At 41.6% G+C, this 26,587-nt stretch overlaps 1 protein-coding gene across 2 annotated transcripts; it reads right to left on the bottom strand.

Annotated features, from left to right (window-relative positions):
* Window positions 1–855: 855 nt before the first annotated feature.
* rnf19b (ring finger protein 19B) lies at window positions 856–26,384 on the bottom strand. 2 transcript variants are annotated; one of them, XM_087787095.1, is made up of 10 exons: window positions 26,042–26,384; window positions 14,959–15,908; window positions 9,983–10,182; window positions 9,359–9,503; window positions 9,112–9,274; window positions 5,874–5,988; window positions 4,978–5,118; window positions 4,699–4,900; window positions 3,813–3,947; window positions 856–3,731 (listed from the first exon to the last, which is right to left on the bottom strand). In XM_087787095.1, the coding sequence occupies exons 2-10, from the start codon at window positions 15,630–15,632 to the stop codon at window positions 3,293–3,295; spliced, it is 2,214 nt and encodes a 737-aa protein (XP_087643221.1). In that variant the 5' UTR covers window positions 15,633–15,908; window positions 26,042–26,384; the 3' UTR covers window positions 856–3,292. The 2 variants fall into 2 exon arrangements, with proteins under 2 accessions (XP_087643221.1, XP_087643223.1); XM_087787097.1 differs by having other exon boundaries at window positions 4,699–4,888; window positions 26,042–26,378.
* Window positions 26,385–26,587: the final 203 nt, after the last annotated feature.

Here is a 26,587-nt window from a genome sequence, read left to right as displayed (position 1 = left end):
GTGTCGAAAAGCCTTCAAAGTGAATCTATTGTACACGAGCGCCCTCCCCTGGTCAGGCCCTGGAATTGCTTGGAGGAAACTAAACTAAACTAAAAATGTTCTTTTCTGTTCCTGTATCTCTGACACTAAACATGCTTCTTCTCTTTTTTTTCTGTAAACCATATATAATGACATGTCTCACTAATGTCCTCTTCAGATTTATTTAAAAATAAAAAACAACCATCTACAGTGGTGGTGCCCAATCAAATTTCCTGAGGGGCCGTTCTAAAAATATGCTGTTGTGAGGGACCACCAAGCAAAAGAAAGGAATTAAATTTATAAACTACAGCTAAAACTATTATTTTAATATAAATTAAACAACCTTTGTCATTTATTTTAATCCAAAATAAAGCACTTTTTAAATGTTGTCTTTGTAAGGGGCCAATAAATACTCACCGAAAGGAATAAAGCATAAGCCCTAAACCAAAACCCCCTATAGTCATATTGAGTGACTAGTAATTAATACCATGAAAAAAATACAAAATGATAGTTTCTGAAGTATCTTTAGTCCCCCTGGGGCCTCACTTTGATGAGATCCCTTCGACATCCTGTCTGCGCTTCGTCCTTAATCTCAATCCATTACTTAAATACTTCAACTGTCACCATTTTAAGATCATTTTTCGAATAAAGGTTTTCATACATGGAGGTAACATGTCAAGGTTGGATCATAAAAAGGTCAGTTCCAACAATATGAATTAGATTTTACCTGCCGTGCGAAGTGCATGCCATGGAAATTACATTCTAATGTTATAAAAGGTATTTTTGGATTTACAAAACTAATACGTTTATTTATTTGAAGACAAAAAAACTCAACACTTTGGTGCAACATAACGTTTTTTTTATTTTCTCCCAAAACAGTCAACAAGAACGTTTCACAGTCCTGCATGTTGGTCCAAACACCCAGCAGAGAATTTTTCCAGCCACAGGAAGAACATAAACGCTGAATATTGCTTTCTAGATGTATCTCTTCTACGACTCTAATGATGCTGTGGGGAAAAACTGTTGGGAATGTCATCGTCTTCTGCTTCTTCTTCTTCTTGTTGTGGTACATTCACATGTTAGCTCTCGCTTGGACAGAAACAAGTGGAAAAGTAGAACAAACAAAAGCAGCGTGTGTTTGTTTTACTTGCAGAGTAAACCTTGAGAAAGAGACACTAAGATCGAAGCACGATGGTGATACAAAGCTAAGAGTTGATTCAGGCTTGTGAGTGTGAAGAAAATACCTGTGTGTTGACGCAGAGTTTGGTTCCAAAAGTGAGCTAAGCTTAGCTAGATGGACATTAAGCATCTTTTTTTGAAGGTTGTAGCAGACGGTTTTGTAATAATATATAACACTGTCGGTCTCAAATTGTTATTAACAACTTTATTGATTCACTAAATATTTGATTTCTTGAACTTTGAATCAATGATTCACTGGCAACATTTTTTTGTTATCAAGTAAGTAAGTTATCGACTCTTATCTTAAATATAACAAAGCTCAAAATGTAATGTGTCCAGCAGTTGCTTTTTTCCAACCGTGGAAGGTGCTCTTGAGCACTGCAGTAGGAACCGAACTCTACTGTAGTTTGAACGTGAGAAGGCCATGTGGTACATTTTGGTTAAACACAGGCGATTGTAGCAACGTAACAAAAGCTAACGTACAGCAGCAGCAAAAGAAACAATAAAAACAGATAAATAAGATATCTATTCATTTAAAGTGCACAAGTGCTCGTTCGTAAAACATTCACGCAGATTTCCATTCATTGTCTCTTGAGTGACAACTGCACACATGCACTCGCATCATGTGCACTTTTCACACAAACTTTAAAATGGGTCAGACAGACAACATGCCGGAGCTGAAAGTGGTCGAGTGTGTGTGTGTGTGTGTGTGTGTGTGTGTGTGTGTGTGTGTGTGTGTGTGTGTGTGTGTGTGTGTGTGTGTGTGCGCGTCGATCTATGAGAGCAACACTGAACCACATGATCCCGAGTTCATGTGAGTTCTGGTAAGGACAGGCATTTGCCCAAGTGTGTGTTCAAGAAATACACAAGCGTGTGCCAATAATGATCAACCAGACACCCACTTGTAACACAAACGTTTTTTTTTAAATGTCAAAAACCTTAAAGGGGATTTCTCAACTTCTGGCTATGACTCAACTTTCCCTTCTTTCACTATCAGCAGCAGACAAGATGTTGTGTTGCAGGCGTGACCTGCAGACGAAACCAGTGAGCGTTTAGCACTTCCTCACGCCATCACTGTGATGCTCATGACACCGGGAATGATAAGACACAGCTAATCGTGGCTGTAAGACTTAATGTTAAAACCCAAACAACTAGTTAGTTTGGTGACCATGAAGACAAAGGCGAATCACTTCCCTTTCCTTCTTTAACGCCACGGTGTCCAAATTATCTTTTGGCTCCGAATAAAAGTTGCTACATCCTGCCATTGTGTGTCAACGGAGCCGTTCTAGCAACCGACGATCTTATTCAAAAAACGTGAATAGTGTCGTTGTATGCCATGTCGTTGTCAGAACTCATGGAAAGCAAGAGACGCGTTCAAAGCTACATCCACACCACGGCAGGGACGGCTCTCGTCCTGTACTTCAAAGGCCCCAAAAAAGTCAAAAAAATGAATACGGAATTTAAAAACAGTCGAGGGTTGAAAGAGTAGAAGGAAAGAAGGAGGCACTTCGTAAACACAACCCCTTAACAGAAGAAACGTATATCAACCCTAATCATATTTTTGATGTACCATTCAGTGGTTAAGATTACAATTCTTGAACGGGACACTTTTCTTCCAAAAGATAACGGACTCGAGAAGTCGACGCCGCAGTGTGGATGTGGCCTCGCGCTCCGAGAGTCTGAGTAGAAATAGAAAAAGAAAAGCCACAGTACAAAGTCCACATTCATCCATGCTTGTGATCTACGTCCCAGTCGTCCACTTTCACTAACTATTCTGTGCTTGGTGACCTTTCACCTTATATTAGATTTCCATTTAAGAAACTTTCAACATTTGTCCTCTCATATTTATATATATAGAGAGAGAGATTTTTTTTTGCTTAAGTAGCGAAGGCATTTTTGCACCCGGGAGTAAACATAATCGCCTTGAAAACCTCAGAGGTAGAACCCCAACATTTGCCTCAGCGAGGAGATTGTCAGGAAAAGACGTCGACCGTTGGTGTCTTGAAGTCGCAGAAGCAGCGGACCGAAGAAGAAAGTTCTGAAGGAAAGAGAGAGAGACCAGAACGTTGTGCGATCCGGAGAGGTTCTTCTTCTCTCACACGTAGAGGACCACGTTGCCGTCCGCGGGACAGTGAAGGCCTTCGTTGGAGGGGTTCAAGGCTCGGCAGCAGGGCGGCGCCCCCGTCGTCTGGTGACAGCTTTTGGGGTGAGGCGAGTCACAGTCGTCCGACGTCAGCTCGGCGATGTCGTCCGATTGCGTGTCTGACATCTCCAGGTCGCTGCGGATGCTCTCCGGCTGAGCCAGGGTGACGTCGCGGAGACCCTCCTTGATTGACGCGCCGGACGACAGCGCTAGCGTCGAGCTGGACAGAGCCCCGCCTCTTCTGGAGCTGCAGTCCAAAGGCTCCTCGCCCACGGACGCCGTCGCCATGGCCGCGGGACCGACCGGCGGGGACAGATCCTCTTCGCTGTTCAGGCAGAGGTGGCTGGGTTTGGTCTCGATGTCCACCTGGATCTCCAGATTGGTGCACTCCCTGCAGAGGCGTTCAAGTACATGACCATGAAAAACTAGCTTCACGTATGCAGCAGACTGTCATTTTTGGATCGGATCCCACCTGTCAGGGAGTGTGTACGAGGAGATGATGGATCCCGCCATTCCACGAGTGCTGGCACAGTCGCTGCCGGCTCCAAGACTTCCTGTCTCCCTCTGAGACGACTCTTTAACCAGATCGCATGCCTGAACCTCCAACCTGATCACAGAAGACCACAGATGTGTGAAGTAAGTAAGTAAGTCATTTATATTTATATAGCGCTTTTCCAGACCAGGGTCACAAAGCGCTTAAACAATCAAAACAATCCTCAATAAAAGATATACTTTAAAGATCGTAGAAGTCAGACAAGCCACCATCATTTAAAAGTTGGATTCAAGAACTTCTCTCTATGTTGCAGTTAGAGAAAATAAAATACAGTCGGTCTAATTGTTTGGAGAAGTTTCATGAAACCTGGTCCCCTTTCATGCAGCATGTTAAAGAACTGAAACTTGCATGAAGACATTAACAGTTTAGGTTCTATTTTTGTTTTTACTGGCACATGTATGGAGTATTGTTGTTTGTTTGTTTGTTGTTGTTTTTTTGTCTGTTTGTAAAAATGTATACTATTGTGCATCTTTGTACATTTATAATTGATTTGTTTTATGTGTATGTATATATATATTTATAAAAATGTTTTACCATCGTAATATTTTATTTATCCGTCTTTGTCAAGCCCTGATTGTGTAGAGGTGGGTGGGGGTCTGGATTTCCCAGACCACGGGGAGGTTTTCTACAGGGGTGGAGGGTGGGTTCTTGCTTTGTTTTTGTATTCTAACTTTTATTTTATTTTATTTTTTGTGTGTGTGTGTCAAAATGTATGTCTTAATATCTGAAAATCAATAAAAAGATGTTTAAAAAAACGAAAAAGATCATAGAATCAACATGATCACACGCTAGAACACGTGGTTACCTGCTATATTTGCCAGTTCGAGTTCCCAGGGTTCCCCCGGCCAGTGTGTTGAAGTGTGGCGTGTCGCCTGCAGCACCGGGGACCACAGACAGGGCTTCACTTGGGGAAGTGGTGCTGAGGCAGCTGACCGCTCCATCCAGACTGCTCTCGCCGAGACTCGGGGATTTCAGGGCCCGCCAGGCGTCCGCAACTGCAGAGAAACCTTTAGAATGTCAAAAAAAAAAACTAAAAACTCAAGGGTCAACAACACATAAACGGTAAAGATCGTGTTTTCCTCACCCGTGATTGGTCCGTCGTCCTCATCAAAGTCGATCCGGACTCCACGGCCCTTTCCTCGACTCACTCCACAGCCACCTCCGCGACACAAAGAGATGGGCACGACACCGTACACGTATGCCAGCATGATCGGCACGCCGATGCCTACGGATGGGACGACAGGAAATGTGAGTTTATGAGACGAACGACGGGAAATAACTCGTTAGTGTCATTAACATTTTTGCCAAGAAACAACTAGAAACATCCAGATTCAGAGTGGAGATTAAACTCCAGTGCACATTACAATTCATGAAAGCTCTGGCAAAAGCAAAAAGGGAAAAGATTCTTGGCAAAAATGTCCAGTGTTAAAAACAGAAACTAAACTGTTATTGGTAGATTGTTCAGTTTCTCTCCACAGCAAGTGTGTAATAATAGAGTAAAACCTTCATTAGATTCATCATTTTTGTTGAAGTCACTTGTCATCACTGAAAATTTGAGAAGCTACACTTTTTAATCCATAACTTGAAGTGTAAAAGTGCTTTGTGTCAAGAGATTTGAAAGAAGAGACACTATAAATAACTAGTGGTTGCCACTGGGACTCAGATAGAAAGACCTCCTGATGGTTTGAACCACTTACTCAACTATAGAATTTCATAAAGTAAGTAAGTAAGTCATTTTTATTTGTGTAGCGCTTTTCCAGACCAGGGTCACAAAGCACTTAAACAATAAAAACAATATTCAATAAAGTATATACTTTAAAGGTAAAGATAAAACTGATAACACAGGTAACATTTGTGATTATCAAATGACCCATGTACTGATAAACCAGATGAATTTGATTTGATCTTTTACCAAGGACCTCCCGTCAATAAAAAATGCAGAGCAAAAATGATATATATATCAGTGGACGATGGTCTTACCCACGCTGACGGCAGCGATGACTGGGGCAGTGATGACAGACAAGGCCACGCCACCCGTTATGGCCAAGTTTCGACGGTGACGAGACGCTTTCTTCAGCTCGTAGTGAGCGTGGATCTGCACCAAAAACAGAAGAGTGGTTATAAGTGGCAGCATTAATGTTACTTTATGGTAACTAATGCATTTCTTCGTGTCCCTAGTTAGGTCTGAACGCAGCAAACATGAGGACGGTTATTCCATTTTTTTCCCTCAAACGTTGCAGCTTACTTGTTGACCCAATTCTGTGAAATCTTTCACCAAATGTAGGTCAGAGCAGGCAATGTGTCACCGCTTTTCTTTGAAAACTCGCCCATGTGTTGTTCACGACAGTGACCACACAAAGGCCGACATATTGCGTGGGCGAGTCAACACACTTGCCTCTTTTAATACTCAACAATCGTACCGAGCGATGAAGGACAGACGTCTGCCCACGCTACTGCTTCTATTGATCGTCTTCAATTAACCCAGGTTCTGTCTGGAGGAGAAACTTGAGTAGACAAGGACAAACACACACACACACACACACACACACACACACACTCACAAGACAAAGAACAAATCCCCAAATGTAATGGCAGTAAGATGATTGAAGGAAAAGACTGTATATCTTAGCCATCGCATCATATTTTTAACATTTTGCTACGACCACAAAGTAAATATATTTAATTGAAATTTCATGTGAAAAAAACACAGCTTGGCTGTATTACGACGATGCGACGGATAACCGCAAAAATGGACTCTCCCATACTTATTCTTTATCAGATAATTTACTTCAAAAATTCCCAAATTACGTTGATCTTCTTACCACGTGTTGAAGACACGAAACCCAAACATAGGCCACGTCCCAAACAAATGGTAAACACGATTTATCATTTTTAAATATTCTGAAACTGACTTTGTTTGATCAAGTCGTGCCCTTTTAGTAAAGCAAACGGTAGAAAAGTTCAACTCCAAAAATGAAGAAGTAACGTGATGCAGCGACTAAACAGTTGACGCTGCACGTGCAGAGCGACGAGACGAGTTCTTGTTGATAGAAGGTGAAAACATCAACACGCTCATGCTGGTTTTATGTTGCGGGGAGACAACAGAACAGATTTAGTTCTTTGAAATTCTCCCCACTGGATCTTTGTTGCTGTAGTGGGATGACCTTGCCCTGATTTTTTCATGCTGACACCTTCAATTGTTGACATATTGTTGACAGCATTCTTCAGGGGAGAAGCTTCTTGTCAAAGGCAGTTGCTGTTCTGTGCAAACCTCTGTCCCCTGAGAGTGCTTTCCTTTCTGCCGACTCGACTTGTGCTAGTACTTTATAGCTAGATTATTTGTATTACTTATTTCATCGGTAGACTAACACTATATGACACAAAATATGCAAAGTAGAAACCATTCAATTTTTCGACCGTTTAGATGGCAACTAATGTCAAACTCATGATGTTTTCAAGTTATTACTTTATAAAGTTCTAACTCTTCTGAAATATCGGCGAACGAGAGGTTACAAGAGCAGAGTCCATTATGACATAATAATGAGCTTCACTCCTCCTCCAGCCAGCTGTAACCACACCCCACTTTGTTTATACAACACATCCCTTAAAGGTGGAGACGTATTGACGTACGGTGACAAACCTTGATGACTGACCAATCACAGCACAGTGGGTGTGGTTATGGTAAACAAGATTTAATCTCCAGAAAAACAGTTTTCAGTGGACGGGGCTTAAGTACATTTTCTAATGTAAATATTTCAATGAAAAGAGAGTTTTGTACAAACAAACACATACTGATGATACAATAGAGTCCTACATCTATTTAAGACACACTTAAATCAACACATTAGTTGATCTTTAAATTAACAACATTTACTTTTAACGTAAAACATTGCATACGAGGTGCTATTCTATCAGTAGCAGTGACCTAAACAGCTGCCATAATGCTTTATCACCCAGCCATAAGTACATCTTTGTGAGAACCATTAGTTGGGGTCATAAGTACTGTACCATGGGTGTGTAATTAGTGCGAGTTAAGTTCTGTGGTTGACGTTGAAGTTCTCTGTTCAAATAAATCATCTGTTTGAAACAGAGTGATCAAAGACAAGGATAATTGCAGTTCCTAACTGCAGTTAACTACGAAATATTAAAATATGCGTTACTGTATGAAAATAAATCTTTACTCATTTAAGCTTTAGTTTTGGAAATAAATGTTTGTCGTGTATAATAGTAAGTAAATAAGTAAGAAATATTTATTTATATAACGCTTTTCGAGACCAGGGTCACAAAGCGCTTAAACAATCAAAACAATACTCAAAAAAGTACATACTTTAAAGATCAAGATAATACTGAGAACAACACAGGAGTTCCAAAAAATCAAGAAAAAGCCAGAACAAATAGAAACGTCTTAAGATGTTTCTTAAAGGAGTCAGTAGACTCCATCAAGCGCAAAGAGAGAGGAAGATCATTCCAAAGCTTAGGAGCAACAGCCTGAAAAGATTTCTCTCCTCTGGTCCTGAACCGTGTGCGTGGAACCATCAGTAGATTCTGATCCACAGACCTCAGAGCCCGAGCTGGGGTGTAAGGCTGGATCAGATCACTGATGTAAGGAGGAGCCTGACCATGAATAGATCTGAAAGTAAGAACCAGAATTTTAAAGTTGATCCTGAAAGAAACTGGAAGCCAGTGACGAGTTTTAAGGATCGGAGAACTGAAGTTCTTCTACTAGAGCGGGTTAGAATTCTCGCTGCAGAGTTCTGAATCAACTGCAGGCGAGACAGCTGCTTCTTGTTAAGACATGAAAATAAACTGTTACAATAGTCCAGACGAGAAGAAACAAACGCATGGATTACAAGCTCCAGATCATGTTCCGACAACATTTTCCTAAGTTTAGAGATTTTTCTCAGTTGAAGTTTCTGGTCAGTTTTCTGCAGTGTCGAACAAGAGACATGTCTTTATCAAATACAACACCCAGGTTTCTCAGGCTCAGTTTGACAGACTGACCTAAGTCACCCAAGTACTGACTCAACCCTGGAACCTTATCATCAGGAGCAATCACTAGTGTTTCAGTTTTGTCCACATTTAGCTGTAGAGTGTTTTCACTCAGCCATTGTTGTATAATGTATCACACTTCAGTAGTTTTAATCTTTGAGATCAAATGTCACGATTCTTCCTGCTTCTCTTGTTGTATTAAGGATATTGCATTGCCATGGTTACCCACCTTGCGACCCACGTAGACGGGAATGCCGATGACCATGGCGGGAATGGCGATGCCGGCAATGAGCGTGATTCCGACCGGCGCTCCGATCAGCGTTCCCAGCTGCCACAGGATCTTCTTCTTCCTGCTCCAGGGCTTCTTCCCCCAGAAGGTACAACCGGACGGGCTAGACGGCACACAAGAGGAAGGCTGGTCAGAACTTGGGATCTGGGATTAGGACCGGGGTTGGACGAGGAAGGCGGTGAAGCACCTGAGGTAGTGCAGGTCGGAGATCTCCTTCATGCAGAGCCAGCAGAACTCACAGCCGCACACGGCACAGGTCATGTGGTTGCAGCTGCCGTCGTTCATCTTGATGATGTAGGCGCCGCATCGAGGGCAAGGCTTGATGTCATCAGCTGACGACACATAGGTTTACTTGTTAATAACTTCATCAGAAATCTGTCCGAAATAACACAAGTGCAAATATAACACCCTATAAAAAGTTTTTGATGGTGGAAGGATGGACAAAAACTCCTTATAGACAAAGATGTAATCTGTATTTGATATTGGACATTCTTACATATGTCCATGAGGGATTTTAACCCCCAATAAAGAGGTTATTTTGCATTTGAAAAAGGGCGAGAGTTGTAGGTAAAAGCTTGAAAACCTAAATAACCTACCCATTGGTTTAATGGCTAGGAACCAGTTTAATTCCTGGTCAGGATACCTTCCTCCGCCATGAGCAAATTGAATTTTCAGATCATTGAAGTTATATTTTAAAATTAATTAAATGATTTGTCTTATGAATACATGTGAAATAAGCTCCTTGGCAGAGGTATGCGGCGTCTCATGGGAGGGTCACAGTACAGGACTTTTCAGCTAGTTCAAGACTCACCGGGTCCCTGGTCTTGGGTGTAACTGGGCGAGTGGTTGCTGTGGGTGTGCAGGGACTGCGCCCTCTGTTGGCGGGCCGAGTCGCAGGTCTGGTTGGGGTGCCAGGCTTGTTTGCAGTGGTAGCAGAACTCCGCGCCGCAGCCTTCCCTGCGACATACCAGCCGAGGGCAGCTCGCGCAACCTGAGGCGATGACGGCGAACCTAAAACAGAAATGAAGGTCGTTTATTTCTAACTCTCTGTGTTCTTTGAGTATTAAAGATTGCTTTATGAGTCACAATTTATAATTTAATGTTTTTTAAAAACTCCCTAGAATATTCTTGATCACTCCATGTAAGACAAAAACTGCAGCTCTTAGTCAACAATTCTACCAATTTTAGTACCAGTTCTAGCTTGTTAGGAACTTTGATTGACAGGTTGTTCTACAAACCCTCCCACAGTCCCTGATAATGACATGTGACACACACCAAAAGCCCAAAAAAGGAAAGAATTTAAATCGCTCTATGCTTGAATGGATCTAATCGAGCTGCCCTCAATTTCTCACCCAATGTGTTGGCTATGGCAACACTGATATTTCTGTAAAAGCTTCCGACAATAAAAGCACTTTGTACGGCTCCCTCAAGTGTAAAAAGCTAGAGTCTACCGGTCTTTCCACTAATGGACCTTTTATGGGTCCAGAAACCCACTTGACGACTGAGAAGAGCGGAACATTTTCCTCACTCGTGAAACACCGGCTAAAACTTGAATTATAACACGTTGAGAGTTTCAGGAACATATCAAATTTCGGATGGATTTGTTAAAAAAAGCGTATGAGACTCTGAAAAGACGAAATTTACTCAAATGTTAGACAAGGTGTGTGTTTATTTGAAGTTATAAGGTTAAGTAGGTGACCTTTCCCAAGCTTAAACAACAATACAGAATGATAACCAAAACATAGAGCTAGGCCGACACAGAGCCAATACAAGCTACTATATTAAAATATAATGATTGATTAGGATTTTTTTAAATGGTCTCAACAGGATCAAAAGATAGCAGAGCAAATGCTCTTGATAAAGTGGAGGAAGTTAGAAAAAACTGTTTTAAAAACAGCCTTATAAGAGTTTGTCTGTACCAGCAAGCATCATTGTTTGTCAGACCTGTCAGGAAATACCGAGACAACAAAAGCAGTGGAGATTTTTTATTCCACGCGGAGCGAACAAAGACGTTGTCAAGCTGTTAAGCGTGTAAAGTTGAAGAGTCCTGTGATTAAATGAAAAAGTGGGTGTTTAGACGCAGTAACATGATGAACTCGTTATTGTTCTGGCACGTCTGCTCGACGGCAGCCAAGTCCAGACTCGGTGAAAAACACTGTGATGCGTCTGTTTTCGACTGAATAATGACGGAATGGAGAGACTTGTGTGGAAACTCGAGAACAAAAAAAGGAGCCTATTTTACCCTAATAAAGAGACAATGGTTCTTTATCACAGAAGGGGTTCAAAACCACCACAATGGTTAGTTAATGCACCTTTGTAAACTAAATAAAATCATTAAAATAGGGAGTTATCATCCGGTTATCGAGCTGATCTAAAGACAAACAGATGAGCCGAGTCAGCACTTCAGATGGTTCGTGAACCTGGAGAAGACAACAACAGAAGGTCTTCTGCTTCATTAGCTGGATGCCTCGAGGGCTGACGTCAACCTATGAACATCCACTTCTCCTCTGGTGTTTCCAGTGTACTCAGAGGAGTGTATGTTTTTTGGTTCCTACTTTAATAAGGACCTCTCTGTTCCACGGTGAGAAAGTACTAATTAGGCGGACTGTTGTCATGACTCTTATGTTGTTCCCCGTCCAACGCCAAACACAGCAACCGACGTATCTGCTTCTAATTACAGCTTCACGAGGAGCTGTACTCGAGGAAGCGTAATGTTCCATCAGATAAAGCCCCAACCACGTAGAGTGACAACCACGTTGTTCAACTTTAAATACTCAAACTTGACGAACCAACCGGACCCGCCTTCACTGCTCATCTGTTAATGGTCAAAGCTAAACTAAAAACAGAAAGATGGCCGTTGTTGAGTTTCATTGGTGCACTCGTGATATCCTTAGATGTGACATGTTGTATTTTTCCGACGAGATCTTACGAGACAAAAGACTGGTAGTACATTTTTGTGAAGGTGATGACAGGTTACAAAAGACATATTTCTCTGGCAGAATCTTCCCCGAGAGAGCAATCCTGGGGCACTGTTCTCTGATCTTTGATTGACGGAGTGAACAATAATGAATAGATGGATGTGAAGAAGAAGAAGAAGAAGAAGGGAGTTCATGTGATTTAGTGTGGATGGGTTTTGAAGTGTTGCGGTGCTAATGGTAGAGAGGAATCTTGACAGACTGAGAATGAAGTTAAGCTAGCAGAATGGAAACTGGGGAAAAGAAGCAAATTGAATAAATGTGGATTCCTTTTAGTTAGTTTAAATAATCTGTTCATTTACATATCCTGTTCATACTTGCTTTATGAAGGTGAAAGAGCACGACCACTGAAATTACATTTTAGGAACTGTGTTTTGTTCACTAGACAATAAAAAAAAGAGAAGCTACTTTTTTTTCCAATTAATTTAATTGACCTTTGAGTCGCTCAGCAGTTTGGCTCAATTCAAGCTACAGCTGCTGCTGCTGGATCTGATGTTTTCAGGCTCTTAGAATAATTACTTTGGATAACATCGACACAGGATTTCTAATGGAAGTCAGAGCATTTCTCGTGACTCTTTTACTCTCATGTGATCGGATACAAATACCTGGTGCTGCTGGGTGAGGCTCGGTCAGAATTGACACCGTGCCTAATAAAATCAACCCAGATTACCTTTACTCATCTTGTTGGTTTTTCATTCTTAACTGATCATCCACCCATCTTATCAGAGGTCAGACGAAGGCGGTATCAGCCGGGGGGCAAAGAGGCCCAGACTTGCATCTACCAAGAAACCAATTCCAGTTTTTCTGGTGGAACAAGCAAGAGAGCATTCAACGTTTCCTTGGTCCGCCTTGGGGGTCTCTTACCAGAAGGACACAAGACCAGCCTAACTGGCTTAACTAGCCAAAAATGTTGAGTCTCTCCGTAATGACTGAGCCATGATTCCCCAAATACCTAACCAGGTCAAGGGACACAAAGTGTCACCATTCCGGTCGAGTTGAAGTGCGGGGCTGAGAAGGACTAGACTGGTCGGACTCACCTAAAGACAGTTCAGGCTCTGGTACAAATCTACTCGTGGGAGAGGTTTGACTTGTTGAATCACCTGGTTTTAAAGACTCTTTACATATATAACTACTGTTAAAGGTGGTCATCCCCCTGATATTAGCACAAATAACCTTCATCTACAACTTGTGCGAGCTTCGGTGCGTGTTGCTGCGTCGACTCCTTTTAAGAGAAGGTGAGTCACCGCCGGCGTCACATAAACAATCATTTGGGCATTATGTGGGTCAGCATGTGGGTCAGTATGTGGGCTGCTGTGCTTCATCCTGCTGACGCACACACTCTGATGTATCCAGTTTGTGTGATCGGAACTCCGGTCCAGTTGTTCGAACTGTCTTTGTATATATACCCGACTCTCACCGTAACGTCCTGACACTGGGTACAAACTATAAACTGGGTTCTTTTTTTAAATAGAATCCTTCAACTTTTTATTCAGTATGGTGCAATGCTGCAGGATCATAACAAGAGGTTGAAGGTAGTGTCCCTAAATGTTGATATCAGGTCACAGTAGGAAAAAAAAAAGGTCTGAAAGGCCTAATAACTGATCTAAAGGAGGTTAAAGTAACTCACAACATGGTCCACTTTCAGTTTTCTTTACACCACTTTTTGTGGGGCTGACCATCAGACAGTGCAAACTAATTTAGGAAAAGATAAGAGAAAAAAAGACTCCAAACAGAGTTCCCCTTCTCTGTTGCTTTTTTGAGTGTCGAAGACCACAGTGAGAAAACCAGCACTGCATTTCTGCTTCCTACTCACACAGTCTCTTGACATGATGAATCATTCAAGCCGTCCAGCAGAGCTTGCATTCTTTCCAAAAAGCAATCTTCTCTCTGTAAAAGTTCCTTAACTCCCTCGTTACGCAGCCACACGGCCAGACAAGTTTTCCACTTTTAAATTTGACGTCAGCTCTACGCGAAAGAGGTGAAAAATAATCCTACAATTTTTTAAATAAAGAGAAATCTGTAATGCCATGAACCTTATCTGGAAACCTGTGCCTTAGTTACTAAGAGTCCAGGTTAAAGATCTTTATGACCTTCCACTTTGCTTTATATTAAGACAAACCTGAACTTTAACGACTGCAAACCATAATATACCACTTGACAATCCGGGACCACCGACCATAGGATTCCCCATTAAAAATCCTGCATGGCTTCATAAAACCTTGCATCCAATATTGCAACACAAGAAGAGCAGGATACTCAAAAGACTCATTGACTGCAATAGCGACAATGGTTAGCTACTAGTTAGCTAAAACCAAAAGTCAACAAACTCTAGATATTCTTGGGTATTTGGTTAAGTCCAGCAACAAAGACATCCTGCCTACAGAATGTTATTGTGGGATTGAAGGCATAGACTCAACTGGCTTTAAGTTCAATCAATTTTTAACAACATTTAAATTAGAACCTTTTTGAGCCGGGTTAAAATGGAAGTCTATCCATTAAACATTATGAATGTTGTGAATTTCTCAGTTAGTTTACAAAAATATACATGAAAAGCATTCTTTCATAGTCGGATTTCCTCAGTTTAATCTTGTAAAAAGATGGACCATCGTTTTCAAAACAAGCTTTTTCAAAACTGACCTCAATTATACGTTCATTCAATACTTTCGTCCCTAATTTTTAAGTTGGGATTGTGGCAGTTCTTTTATTTTCAAAGACATTGCTGTGTAAAACTTTTTAAGAACTCTCAAGACCTGTCAAAACACACCCGTCTTAACCACCGAATCAAGATCTTACATGTAGAAATAAATCTTACCCGCAGTCCGGAGCCGGGCACCATCTGCAGTCCGGATCGGAGGCGAGGCACCTTCTCAGTAGGAACTCCTCATACTTGTCCAGCAGGGCGGCGTCGTCCAAAATATCAGCCACCTGCCTGGGGACCAGACGCTCGGCGCACTCGGGGCAGCTGAGGTGGACTCGACTCTCCGTGATCTCGATGCGGAGGTACTGGCGCAGGCAGCACAGGCAGGATCGGTGACTGCAGCCCAGCAGCTCGGGCAGCTGCTCGGCAGGTTGGCGGATCAGGCACAGAGGACACTCCAAGAAGTTGACCTCACCGGACGACGGCGCTGCGCTCAAGGACGGCTGACTGGACGCGAGGGGTTGGGGTGGAGTGCTGGAGGCGGCTTCTTGGGGTGCAGCTGTGGTGGTGGCGGCGGCGGCGGCGGCGGTGACGATGGCGGTGACGGCGGTGACGCTGGTCGCTGCCGAGCTTAAGGCTGAGGGCAGGAGCTGCTGCATGTGGTGTTGAGTCAACGGAGGCGCCGTGCTGCCGCCCTTGTTGCCTCGGCTGGCTCGGGAGCCTCGCTTGCTGTGGAAGAGGCTGTGGAAGGAGATGCGGCTCGGCCGCTTGCCCGCCGCTCTGCAATTGGGGTTCGGGATGCCGCTCACAGAGGAGTGTGGCGACTCAGAGTCCTTCTCCGATCCCATTTCCGCCAGAGAGAATCTCGAGGAACAGACTAAAGGCCCCCCTGATTTAAGGGGGAGCTGCCACAGGAAAGCCTGTCGATGAGCGTGAAGCGATTCCTGCTCCGAGTTCCTCTCGTGGTCGAACAATCTCCTCCAATAAGAAGAAGGTAGAAAAAGGGAAAAAGTTCTTATCACTACAGTGGAATGTTTCCTTCAGTTTATCCACACGGTCTGGTTTCTGCTGCTGCTGCTCCTCTCACCGGTCCGTGGTCGTCTCGCTGTCTGCCGGTGTGTTATCTGTGAGGAAGAAGAGAGCAGGAAGTTACACGCCGAGCATGCTCAGTCTGACACAGTCACACGCCGCTGCCCCGCTTTCCTCTTGGGTTTCAGTTGATCATTAATTCCTTTCACCCACAGCTCAAGTGGTCGACTTGACATCCCCTGGATGGAAAAAATCCACCCACCGCTGAAACTGGATTAGACGAGAGATTACAGAGACTTCTATATTCAAGATTCCGTTTCTCTCCACCGGTGAGCCCACAGAGGTTGTTGTCAGAAACTAGTCCCTATCTCCCCCTTCGCTGCCATCTCTTCTTCCACTTCACGCTGAGCTGCTAGTGCGGTTGCCATGGCGATGCTCACTATGAGCGAGGCAAACAGCGAACCACTCTGTGACTGGCACTTCTGAGAGCACACATGTGTGGATGAACACACACACACGCATCACAAGATACGCTCAGCATCTCCTGTTTGACCTTTTAGGTGCAACCAAATCTTCACTGCAACACCTCCATTTTTGGCCAGGACATAACACCTTGTTTTCTCTTGCGGTTGTTAGAGAGCGGAGTGGAAATAAAGCATGGAAACATGTGATCATCAACACATAGATGAAGGAAATGAACGAACATATGGCAGATCATTTAGCCTGAAATCTAAAGATGACTTATTTTTAAATTAAATATTCATTACTGTGCTTGCAGGTGTACCTTTAGGTTTTTTGTAAGTCCTTCTTGATGTGGAACAGTGTGAATTTTACATTATTCATTTTCATTCTTGGTGTGTATTTTACATTGTTTATTTTCTTCTAATGGTCAGTTAAAATGTAAATATAAAAAGATTTAGGTTAGAATTGAGGTGAGAAATGAGAAGTTCATTTAATATATATATGAAGAAATATAATATTAATAGACAAATATATATATAAAAAAAATCCAAAAATACAGGGTGAGGGGTGTAAACTAAAAAGTGATCAAATAAATATGTTAAGAATAATAAATAAATATCTATAATAAAAGCATATATTCAGGACTACATATTGAGAAAGAGCTAATGAACAAACATCTTCTTTAGAAAAATAAATGTGTTCATAAGAATTGACTTAACAATGCTTCCTGGTTTCGTCAGCAGTTAACTCAGGCCTTGGTTCGTTCCTCATCTGGGCCAAATTCAGGAAGTTAAATAAACTATAGATGCGTCTAAAGAGTCCAACATTGCAAAACAGTTTATTCTTTAGCTTCATTTCCAACCATTTAGTGCCCAAGCCATTAAAAGCAGAATTGCTTGAAGCAACAGTCGGGAATTTTATTAAATAAACACATTTCCATGGTAACCCATCACTCATAAAACTGGGAAATATAATTCATATTAACTTTCTTATAAAATCTGAGTGGGCAACAAAAGCGCAGATGTTATGGTCAGTATCGGAACTATAGCACACTGTCCACCTTTCTAACATGTCAGCCAGGGCACAAGACATGTTGCTTTATTGTATTGTAATGTGCAATAATGATTTAGGTTAGGTAAGGTAGAACTTTATTGAAATTGTTTTTTTTCCAAATTATCCACAGCAAATACAGCAATTTTTCATAAAAAATAATCAAAATAAAATAAAAACAAGAACAAAGAGAAATAAAGAGAAAGAACAAGATGATACAATCTAAGTCTAAAGATAAAGAACATAGATCGAAGAAAAATAAAAAAGACTAAAAAAAAATTAATAAAAACAGAAAGTTTAGATTATTTCTGCGGAGCTACTGGAGAGGCAGCCGTCCTCGTAGGTAATGTGAAATAATGATTTATTTATAGAACAATAAACCTGTCATCTTTAATAATGCCATATAGGCCGCATAGCAAAAAATGATGCTTAAATGATCAATGTCTCAAAAATTCTACATTTGAAAATGTTATATTTTATTATTTTGCATCAGAAACTTGCCATTTTAAATGATCTGAACCCCAAAACCATGGAAATCTAACACTTTATGTTCTTATTATGCCACAAAATAATGTACAATAACAAAAAATGAATAATAGACTAATAGTAGAAAAGATAGACGCCTTATGTTGCTTCTGATGTTGCGTGGTGCTTTCTGTGGTTGGCTGGATTCAAAGTTTATAATCATTCAAAATATATTCAAAATCAATAGAGTATTGAATGGGCAAATATAGGCATAAGAAATGTCAAGTGCTTACGCTCTTCGCTTACCTCACAACAGAAGTGACATAATTTCATCACCATGTTGAGCAACTGGAGGTCGATGGACGTCATCATGTGATGGAGACTAAACATGCGTGTATTCACGCTTGTATGGTAGTGTGTACTGAATGCAAGCGCTACCGACATCAAATAAAATATAGCTCAGTAAAACAATAATTTGTGTGTGTGTCTGTTATTGTGTGTGTTTGCTTGGCAGATGGACCGAGACAGCCTGAGAATCTCACAATCTGGAGCCGATTGGTTATCAACACACTTACTTTGTCCCACACTTGTACTCCTACTCCTCTGCTGCTTCATGCTGAACACACTAGAACTCTCGCACACGTCAGCATCATTTTGACACACACACCACACACACACACACACCACACACGCACATACACATTTCAGAACAAACGTACCATTTGATCACATTTTTTTAAACGGGAGGTCAAGAGCCGGAGAAAAGAATTTGGCAAGTGTTCTGGGTAAACTGAATAAGTCGAGTGTTTATTTTCCTCGTCACATGACGTAGATTCGACCAATCAGGGTCAGGGACACGTCCTGGCAGAACAGACTGTATCGGGGAAAATGAACCAGGCTGTTGTCGCAAGAGCACCCACTTTGACATCACGTCAATAGCAAGATAAGGTCAGAAGAAAGAAGTTCTTAGGTCGAAAGTATGGCCAGGAATTGTCAGGATAACTCGAGGAGAAAAAAAAACACTTAAACAAGTCTGGACCAAACACTTTGACACATCAGCCTGAGTTACAGATGTGAGATGACAAGCAAAGTGGTTGTAAAAAAAGGTGATTAACTGTCACCATGTCTGAGCAGGAGAGATGACACAAGCGCACACTAACACACTACCCACTCAAAGGAAGAGAGAAGTACATTTTTCTGACTCAAATCCATCTTCAATGTAATGTATTTACATTTGTTAAAGATAGTAAAATGACACATGAAGCAGATTTAGAGGAGATTTTGAAAAAACGTTTTTTCAAGGCTTCAAATTTGTGTGTCTTACCATCTGGATCCACAAATGATTCAAAGAATGATCAAGGGCCTCGATAAATTAATTCAAATAAGTGTAAATGAGGTAAAAAAGGCCCCAAAAAAAGTAGGCCAACCACGACCAGCATAAGCAAGACAGGACAAGGAGGTAAATGACAAAACAAGGCAGGACATAAGATGGTGAAGTCAAGAGACATCAATGATAGTCTTTTAGTGACTGTTAATTAATTCACAAGCAAAAACAAAGACCTAATTATTTGTCCTGCTCTGATCTGATGACTGTACTTACACAAGTTGATCAAATATCTTTCACAAGGAAGTAACTTCTAATGAGGAACTGTTTTGAAGATTAAACATTCAACTCAACCGCTCCGGCAAGAGGTGTGAGACTTGTGGGAGAAATCTCCCCGAGGATTTTTTTTTTGCTGAATCAAAAAGCTCCGCAGAGCGTTTCCCCCGAGCCGATCCATCTTGTTGATCAAATTGCGACTGGTAATCAAACGGCCAGCTGTCGCGCTGAATTCTGCAGAGGAACTGAGGCTCTTTTCATCGCCATCAAGAATCTGCATCAGCTCAATTCTGTAAATGAGACTCAATTCTGTAAATGAGACTCAATTCTGTAAATGGGATTTAGCCGCCGTGTGACGCCCGAGCACGCAGTTCCACTCTCGCCGAAGTGGACGAAAACCCGCACTTAAGCTCTCGGTACGATAAATCAACTGGGTCAGAACACACTGTTTTCTCTGTGTTCTCAATTTGTTTTCAACTTTATTTAAAATCTTGAGTGCAACCCGGTCTGCAGCAAGTAGTCCACGTGAGCTTCTTGGTTAAATCGGTTTCAGTCGATGGATGATTTACCACTTTAAGTAGCATATTTTATCCAAAACGAGGAGTTTTAAGCAACATATTTGAATCCTGAACATCAAACATTCCACTGCCTACATCCTGTCTGATCCGACTGAACCGATTGTTCAACAGCATCAAATCACCGGGACAAAAAGCCGTTCATCCGAAGTGACCGCTGACTCCGTGTCCAGCACACTGATCCAGAAACACGTCGAGGCTAAGCCGCGTCGGTACTGAAGCTAATCTGAGAGACACAAGACGTGAACAGGTGTTGAGCTGCCGAACAATCACGAGCCACTTATACTTACTGTGTTTACAAAGTTGACTTATACACAAGCTAGGGACGCTTGAGACCCGTGAACAAACGTCATACGCTTCACAGAAGTCTGTCTCAAAATCTATTAATAGTGGCTCTTAAAACTGACGACCGGAAAATATTTATTAAAACTGGAAGCGCGAGTCAAAACAAGATCCCATGAGTGAAAAAAAATGAAAATAATGAATACCATTGTCGTTCTCAACTTCGTCTGGATTCAATCTCTCTTTGAATTTAAAAGGCATATCTTAGATATTTTAATAGATATTGTCCTGTATTCGTACTTGTTTTATAAATACAAAAGGTTGTTTTAAAAAAAAGAATAGTGAATATTTCTATCTATTTATGCTTCTCTCGTGTGTCCTGGGGGCACTCCAGTTTCCTCCCACATTCCAAAAACATACATATTGATTTGTGGCAAGACAATCGATCTTAAGAGTGAAGGAGTAAAAAGCTTAAGGAATAGAACTATAATGGTTTTCTTTGTCTTTGCCTCTTTTAATGAAAAACATTTCTCGAAATCCTCTCATGTGGATTTCTTACGAAGGTATTTTTATTGTTCTGTTGTAAAGTCACATTAGGATCACATTTTTCTCTCGTCCGGCATCAGCTCGCTCTAATGGACCATGAAGTCCCCCCGGCTTATTGCTAGACCACTTGTTCTCGTTTGATAGGTCGGAACAAGTGTCCAGGTTGAGGGTTTTTCCTTCTTCCAAACACACCTGAAGATACGACATATGAAAATGTGTCAATGCTTTTATTCCTTGAATTTGAGACGACAACCAGTCTTCTCTTTTTTTTCTTTTTAAATAAACATCTCTTTTGTTTACCAAAAGTGGTTGAGCTGTTGTGTGGCTTTTACCAATACATGTAAGATTGTTCAGTCGCATCTCTTTCAGTAGTTCTTTTGGTTCTCCTTTATAAAATGTACTTAGGCTTTATTTAGACAGCACTACAGGCCACTTGAACAAACAGGGCGAGCCAATCATAGCAGCATCAGCCCAAACAAAATAAGTAGTATCTCATTTACCACACGTTGTTTTTTTCTTTGTCCACCAGCACATTTATTTTTCTCTATTCGGGTCACAGGCTTGTCATTATGTGGAGATAGTGGGTCAAAAAAGCCGAAACTACCGGTCGAGAGGTCCCGTAAGGAGAGCTCGGAGCATCGGGTCACACCTGACCCCGCTTGGCTGTTTGTACAAATTGAAGGTGAGATGGTGCGAAACGCATCCGTCGTCTTCCAGCTTTTATCAGCTTCTTATTTTCGCTTTTAGCAGCGTCCCACTTTCACCACGATTTCCAACAATGCAACCTCGTGATCTCGTGCCCTCAGCTGGCCTGGCTTCAACTCGCAAGTTTTCTTTCAACAGCTGACACTCCCTATGAAGTCTAGTGGCAACAAACTATCGATGATCGACGATCAATTTATATCAATCGCTTTGCAAATGTATTTTTTCCGTCGTAAGAATATTGATCTTTTTGTCTTTTCACCGATTCCCGTCAGGGGTCGCAACCGCCAGTCAGCCTCTTCGACCCATTTATCTATATTCGGTCTTTCTTTACCTCTTTTTTCTTTCATGCTAAATCTCTCCTCCGTTTGTCCAAACCATGTTTCCTAAACCATGACTTCATTATGTCTACTAAAACAATTACAAGGACAAAGACACAGACAAAAAGACAGGGACAAAATGTTAAATGAGATTTCAGTTTTAGATAATGCAATAAATGTTCATCTTGTTCGACTGTTTCCAGCGATCTGACTGGTGATTCGTTGGGATAGGAGAAGGAAAACTGCTACATCGGGTCAGTTAGAATAGCATCTGATAACATTGTATAGATAAGATAAACCTCTACACCTCACTGTCTGATTGCAGTCATGTTGTTGAAAGACGTAAAACAAGGGCCCAAAACCCTGTTAGCAGTCAAAGTTCATTATAAAGTTCATCATTTGTCTCTAATCTTAAAGAGTGGCATCTTTATAGGTATAACTTTATAACTTTATAGAGTATAACTTAAAATGGGGGGACCCTACTATCACTTGGGTAAGCAGTCTGGGTTTTCTGTACCCTGTTTTGAAGACTTTGAGGGGCCCGTGAAGTTAATAAATACTACCTTTAGATTAGTTTGCATTGTAAGATGGGGAAAGAAAAAGTTAATAAATGGTACCTGCGCAAATTTTTGCTGTGAAAACGAGTTGTGTTTGGTCATCAGTCGGTTAATATCGGTGTTCGGTTATTAAAAATATTTTAATATTGTAACATCACAATAATGCACTTGGATTTGAGCCAACCTTCCTGCAGGCCTGCTTGATGGGCCGGATTTGGCCAAAAAGCCATGATTTTTGTATACGAAAGGGCCAATCTACAAATCGCCAGGCATACCATAAATATTGTATTAGTACGATAATCTCTATGATGCACAATGTTCATATCTATCATGTGTGGTGTTGTCATTCATAGAGATACGACGATGGGTTTGTCTGCAAACAAAGAGCATGATTTGGCCCTAAAACGCTACACACATAGATCCCTGCTGACACTGGTACACACCACAAGTTTTTCGTATATACAGTGTTTAGAGAGGGATTTTAACGACAACTTCTGTAAGCAATGTTGATATCAATGCCACGTCTCTTGGACTTCCGACCGCGGACTGAATTCTGGGCACGCACTTTCAATTTTGCACATGATGTTCCTTGTTGTTGTGCTTTTGTGGCTCGTGGAGCTCACTACGCCTTCTTCTAGGAATGGTTCACAACAATTTAGTGCGAACGCATGTTTTGAAAAAAGACGCCGTTATTACGGAAGTGAAAGGATCAGGAGTTTTCATGTGGACAAGACTTGCACTTCTGACCGGGACCCCCTCACGTGTGGTGGCACATGATGAGACCTTCTAAAAAGGACTGACTGATTATCAAAACTTTGTGTTCCCATGAGGTAAGGAAGATGTTGCCCTATTTAAAAAAAGGCTGCTTTTTTTTGAGGAGAGATAAGAACGCCGTCTTGTACTCTAATGCAGAAGGTCAGTGGTCGTGCTACGGCTGTTTGTGTAAACATAGCCACTAGGTAAGTAAATGAAAGGAGCTTTTAGAGCTGGCGAGGCAGACAGAGGAGAGTGGTGGTGTGTGACGACGGAACATGGCAGCGTTTTCTCTTCAAGGGAAGCTCCGAAGGTGCAGTTTGAGGGATTCCAGCTTCTATAATTAGAGCCGAGTTCAGGAGTGCTGAGTTGTTGAATGTTTAATGTCAGACCACCGGCTGCTAACATCGCAAAGAGTCAACGCATTTCACCTAAAACACACTCTCTCTCACACACACACACACACAGACACACACAGGTCTGCTGCAGTAACAAAAGTAAACCAGCTGGGTTCGGGTTACACAGAGGAAACAGGATGACGACCCGAGCATTGTAATTCTGAGCTATTGTCTGAAACCCAAGTCGTGCCGTCATACAGGAACCCAAGACTCGGGCAAGATGAGGTAATGGTCACATCTGAGGCGCTCATGACACTAGCACTGCTGAGCTGAAACGTGCCCCTCTTCAGTGAAATCACATGTTTTCGAAGACGTTGACTTTATAATATTATACAAAAGGAGAAGAAGGTTCAATTTGAAGAAGTTGAGCCGGTGGGGTGGAGGAGGGGGGGCTGCAGCTCAGGTCACTCGGGTCAGGGTAGTTAATGAATGTCTACAAATTGCCGGGGACCCTTAAATGCCAGAGGTTTCGTAAATCAAATTCGCTTCTTGCTGTGTCGTCATAGAAAAACACACAAGAATGTATGAATATCTCCTTTTGTCCACCATTGTACCTCTTCTTCCATCTTACCCTGGTCACCCCTGAGTGATGCCAAGAAACATGAGAAAATGAAATCTTGTTTTTGTTTCTTCATTATATAGTAGTAAGTATCTATTGCAATTTAATCTTGTTTACATCAGTTGAACATCTGTTGTTTACATACATTCAAAAACTGTTTCCCCCTGAAATAGTGAGACATTATTCCCCCTCTTTTTCAAACCTTTCTAATTCACTGAACCAAAAAAGTACTTCTTGGTTATTTTTTGTTCATGTTAATGTGGTCAATTGTGTGGTTTTTGTTGAGGCCATATCAATAATATACATTTTAGGTGGTTATGTTTCGCTTGCAATATTAATTCCAAACTAAAAATTTGGTAATAGATCAATGTATGGTGAAAACACTGTCATCAGTGAACAGAAAAGTAGATGAAGAGCATGAATGCTCCTCCCATGATGCAACACTTATAGACTCAGGGACTTTATTCATTGTGCTTTCAGGCTGTTTAATCCTGAGTTTGTGGGCAGGAGTGGAGTGAAAAGATGATGTATTCTATTCTATGATAATCTTTGTATCCTTTTTCCTTTGTATCCTTTTCTTCAAGTTTTTTCCTTTTCATCCATGTTCTTTATACTATTTAAACTTTGTCATCCGTAGCACTTTCTTCTTGTTTTAATGATGTCTGCTGTTAACTGGAAACCCAATTTCCCGAGATCTCCAGAGGGATTAATAACATCAATCTATCCATCTATCTAAATGTTTAGGAGCCAATATAAAATGACCATCAACTAAGAAGATCTACAATGAGCCGCTCCCGGATGACCAGTCACCTATTCAACTATTGTTCGAGACAATGAAGAGGAAACTTCTTCAGTAGAAGGAATGCAGGCCGGCCGGTAAATCGAAAGTCAAAGCAATGATTAACGCAGCTGATAAGGTGTCTTGAAGCTGCATCGGTTTTTCTCTTGAGCTCATCCACCTGAGACAAGTGTGTGCCTTTCACAGAAACAGATCCTGTCACACAGGAAAACTGCTTTCCATAACCTACACCCTTTCCAGTCTAATGATTATTGACAGGTTCAGTCACGAGTGTCGGAGAAGGAAGATGCTGCCGTGGGATACGATCACATCTAGAAATGTCATTTAGTGATTTCTATCAGAGATCAAATGGCAACTTTAAGCATGGCTCTCTCTCACGCCGACCCCTGGTGTTACTACCTTCGAGAGTCACGGTCCAGCACAAGGTCGAAAGAGTTGAGAGAGAGTCAACATTTAACTTTGACTGGCAAACATGGTGTGTTCCAGAGAGAACTTCTGGCCCTCATGGAACTGTGAACTTGGAGCTAGTCAATCTATTGGTTTACTTAAGGAGAAAATGTTTCTAGATTATCCTAGATTTTCTGGAACTCCTGTTGTGTTATCAGTTTTATCTTGCCATTTAAAGTATATATTTTATTGAATATTGTTTTGATTGTTTAAGTGCTTGTGACCCTGGTCTGGAAAAGCGCTATACAAATAAAAATTACTTACTTACTTACTTGGATGACCAAAGATCAGATCCAATGAGGATGAGAATCAGGTGTGACTGAAACACTTTTCTTCCCTCAAAAACACACATTTTAACGCCACTATAATACATGATCTGTTTCTCTTTTAACACGAATTTTAATCTCTCTTATGTTGACTCCTTTAAGGGCTACAATTTCTTGTGTGTTTCAGGTCGTGTTCTCGGTCAGTATCATTTTGGGGAGTGGCGGAAACAACCAGGAATGTTTTTTTTTTAAAGGCAAAGCCAGGGAATCGTTTCGACTCCGGTTTCAGTTTTGCGATTATTTTTCCAGACATAAAACAACATCCTCTCCCTTGTTTTCAACTACAATTCCCCCCGAGTTTCTCATTCTTGCTGGCAGTAGTTGTCATCGACACATTAAAAATAGGATGAAGAACCACAGACCCGAAGCTCTTGGACCAGGACTCACCAGATTCCCCTCGACAGACGGACTCCTCCTGGTGTCCCGGCCCTCGGCGTCACAGAGAGAACCGGCCTCGTTTGTTCGCTTCCGCCCTCGAACCCGTTTCACCTTCTTCCCCTTGGACTGCCTGGTGGCGGACGCTGGCCTCGAGACTCGGTGAACCCCGGGAAGCAGCGCTATAACTCCGTGTAATCTCCGCAGCTCGGCTCGCTCTGCTGCCGCTCGCTGACGTCATGGAGGAAAGCCCCGGCTGGTGACGTCACAACGCTGGCAACCACGGAAGCCACGCCCCTTTCATCTGCAGGTTTACTGTGAACGTTAGATGACCGGAAAAAAAAGCATGACTTAAAATATACGATTAAATTACCATCATTTTTATTTATTTATTGTTTCCGGGTAGCGTTTGATTTTCTGTTCCAAATGAAAACATATATAATTTAATTGCTAAATATCAATACGCAGGTGTAACAATTGTAAATTCAGTGGTGAATTATATATTGCATCTTGAATACATTATAAATAAATCAAATGAAAGTAAAAATGTATAAAAAC

This window comes from Callionymus lyra, chromosome 3 (assembly GCF_982586985.1).
Source record: "Callionymus lyra chromosome 3, fCalLyr1.hap1.1, whole genome shotgun sequence".
NCBI lineage: Eukaryota > Metazoa > Chordata > Actinopteri > Syngnathiformes > Callionymidae > Callionymus > Callionymus lyra.
This window is presented reverse-complemented; position numbering and strand designations above follow the sequence as displayed.

Bases quoted from the DNA above. Each gene is read 5' to 3' on its own strand.
- rnf19b (XM_087787095.1), bottom strand. From the start codon at position 15,632: ATGGGATCGGAGAAGGACTCTGAGTCGCCACACTCCTCTGTGAGCGGC. The intron at 10,183-14,958 runs GTAAGATTTATT...TTTCTGTTTTAG, and splicing joins TGCCCGGCTCCGGACTGCGG to GTTCGCCGTCATCGCCTCAG. The intron at 5,989-9,111 runs GTGGGTAACCAT...TTTTTGGTGCAG, and splicing joins CCGTCTACGTGGGTCGCAAG to ATCCACGCTCACTACGAGCT.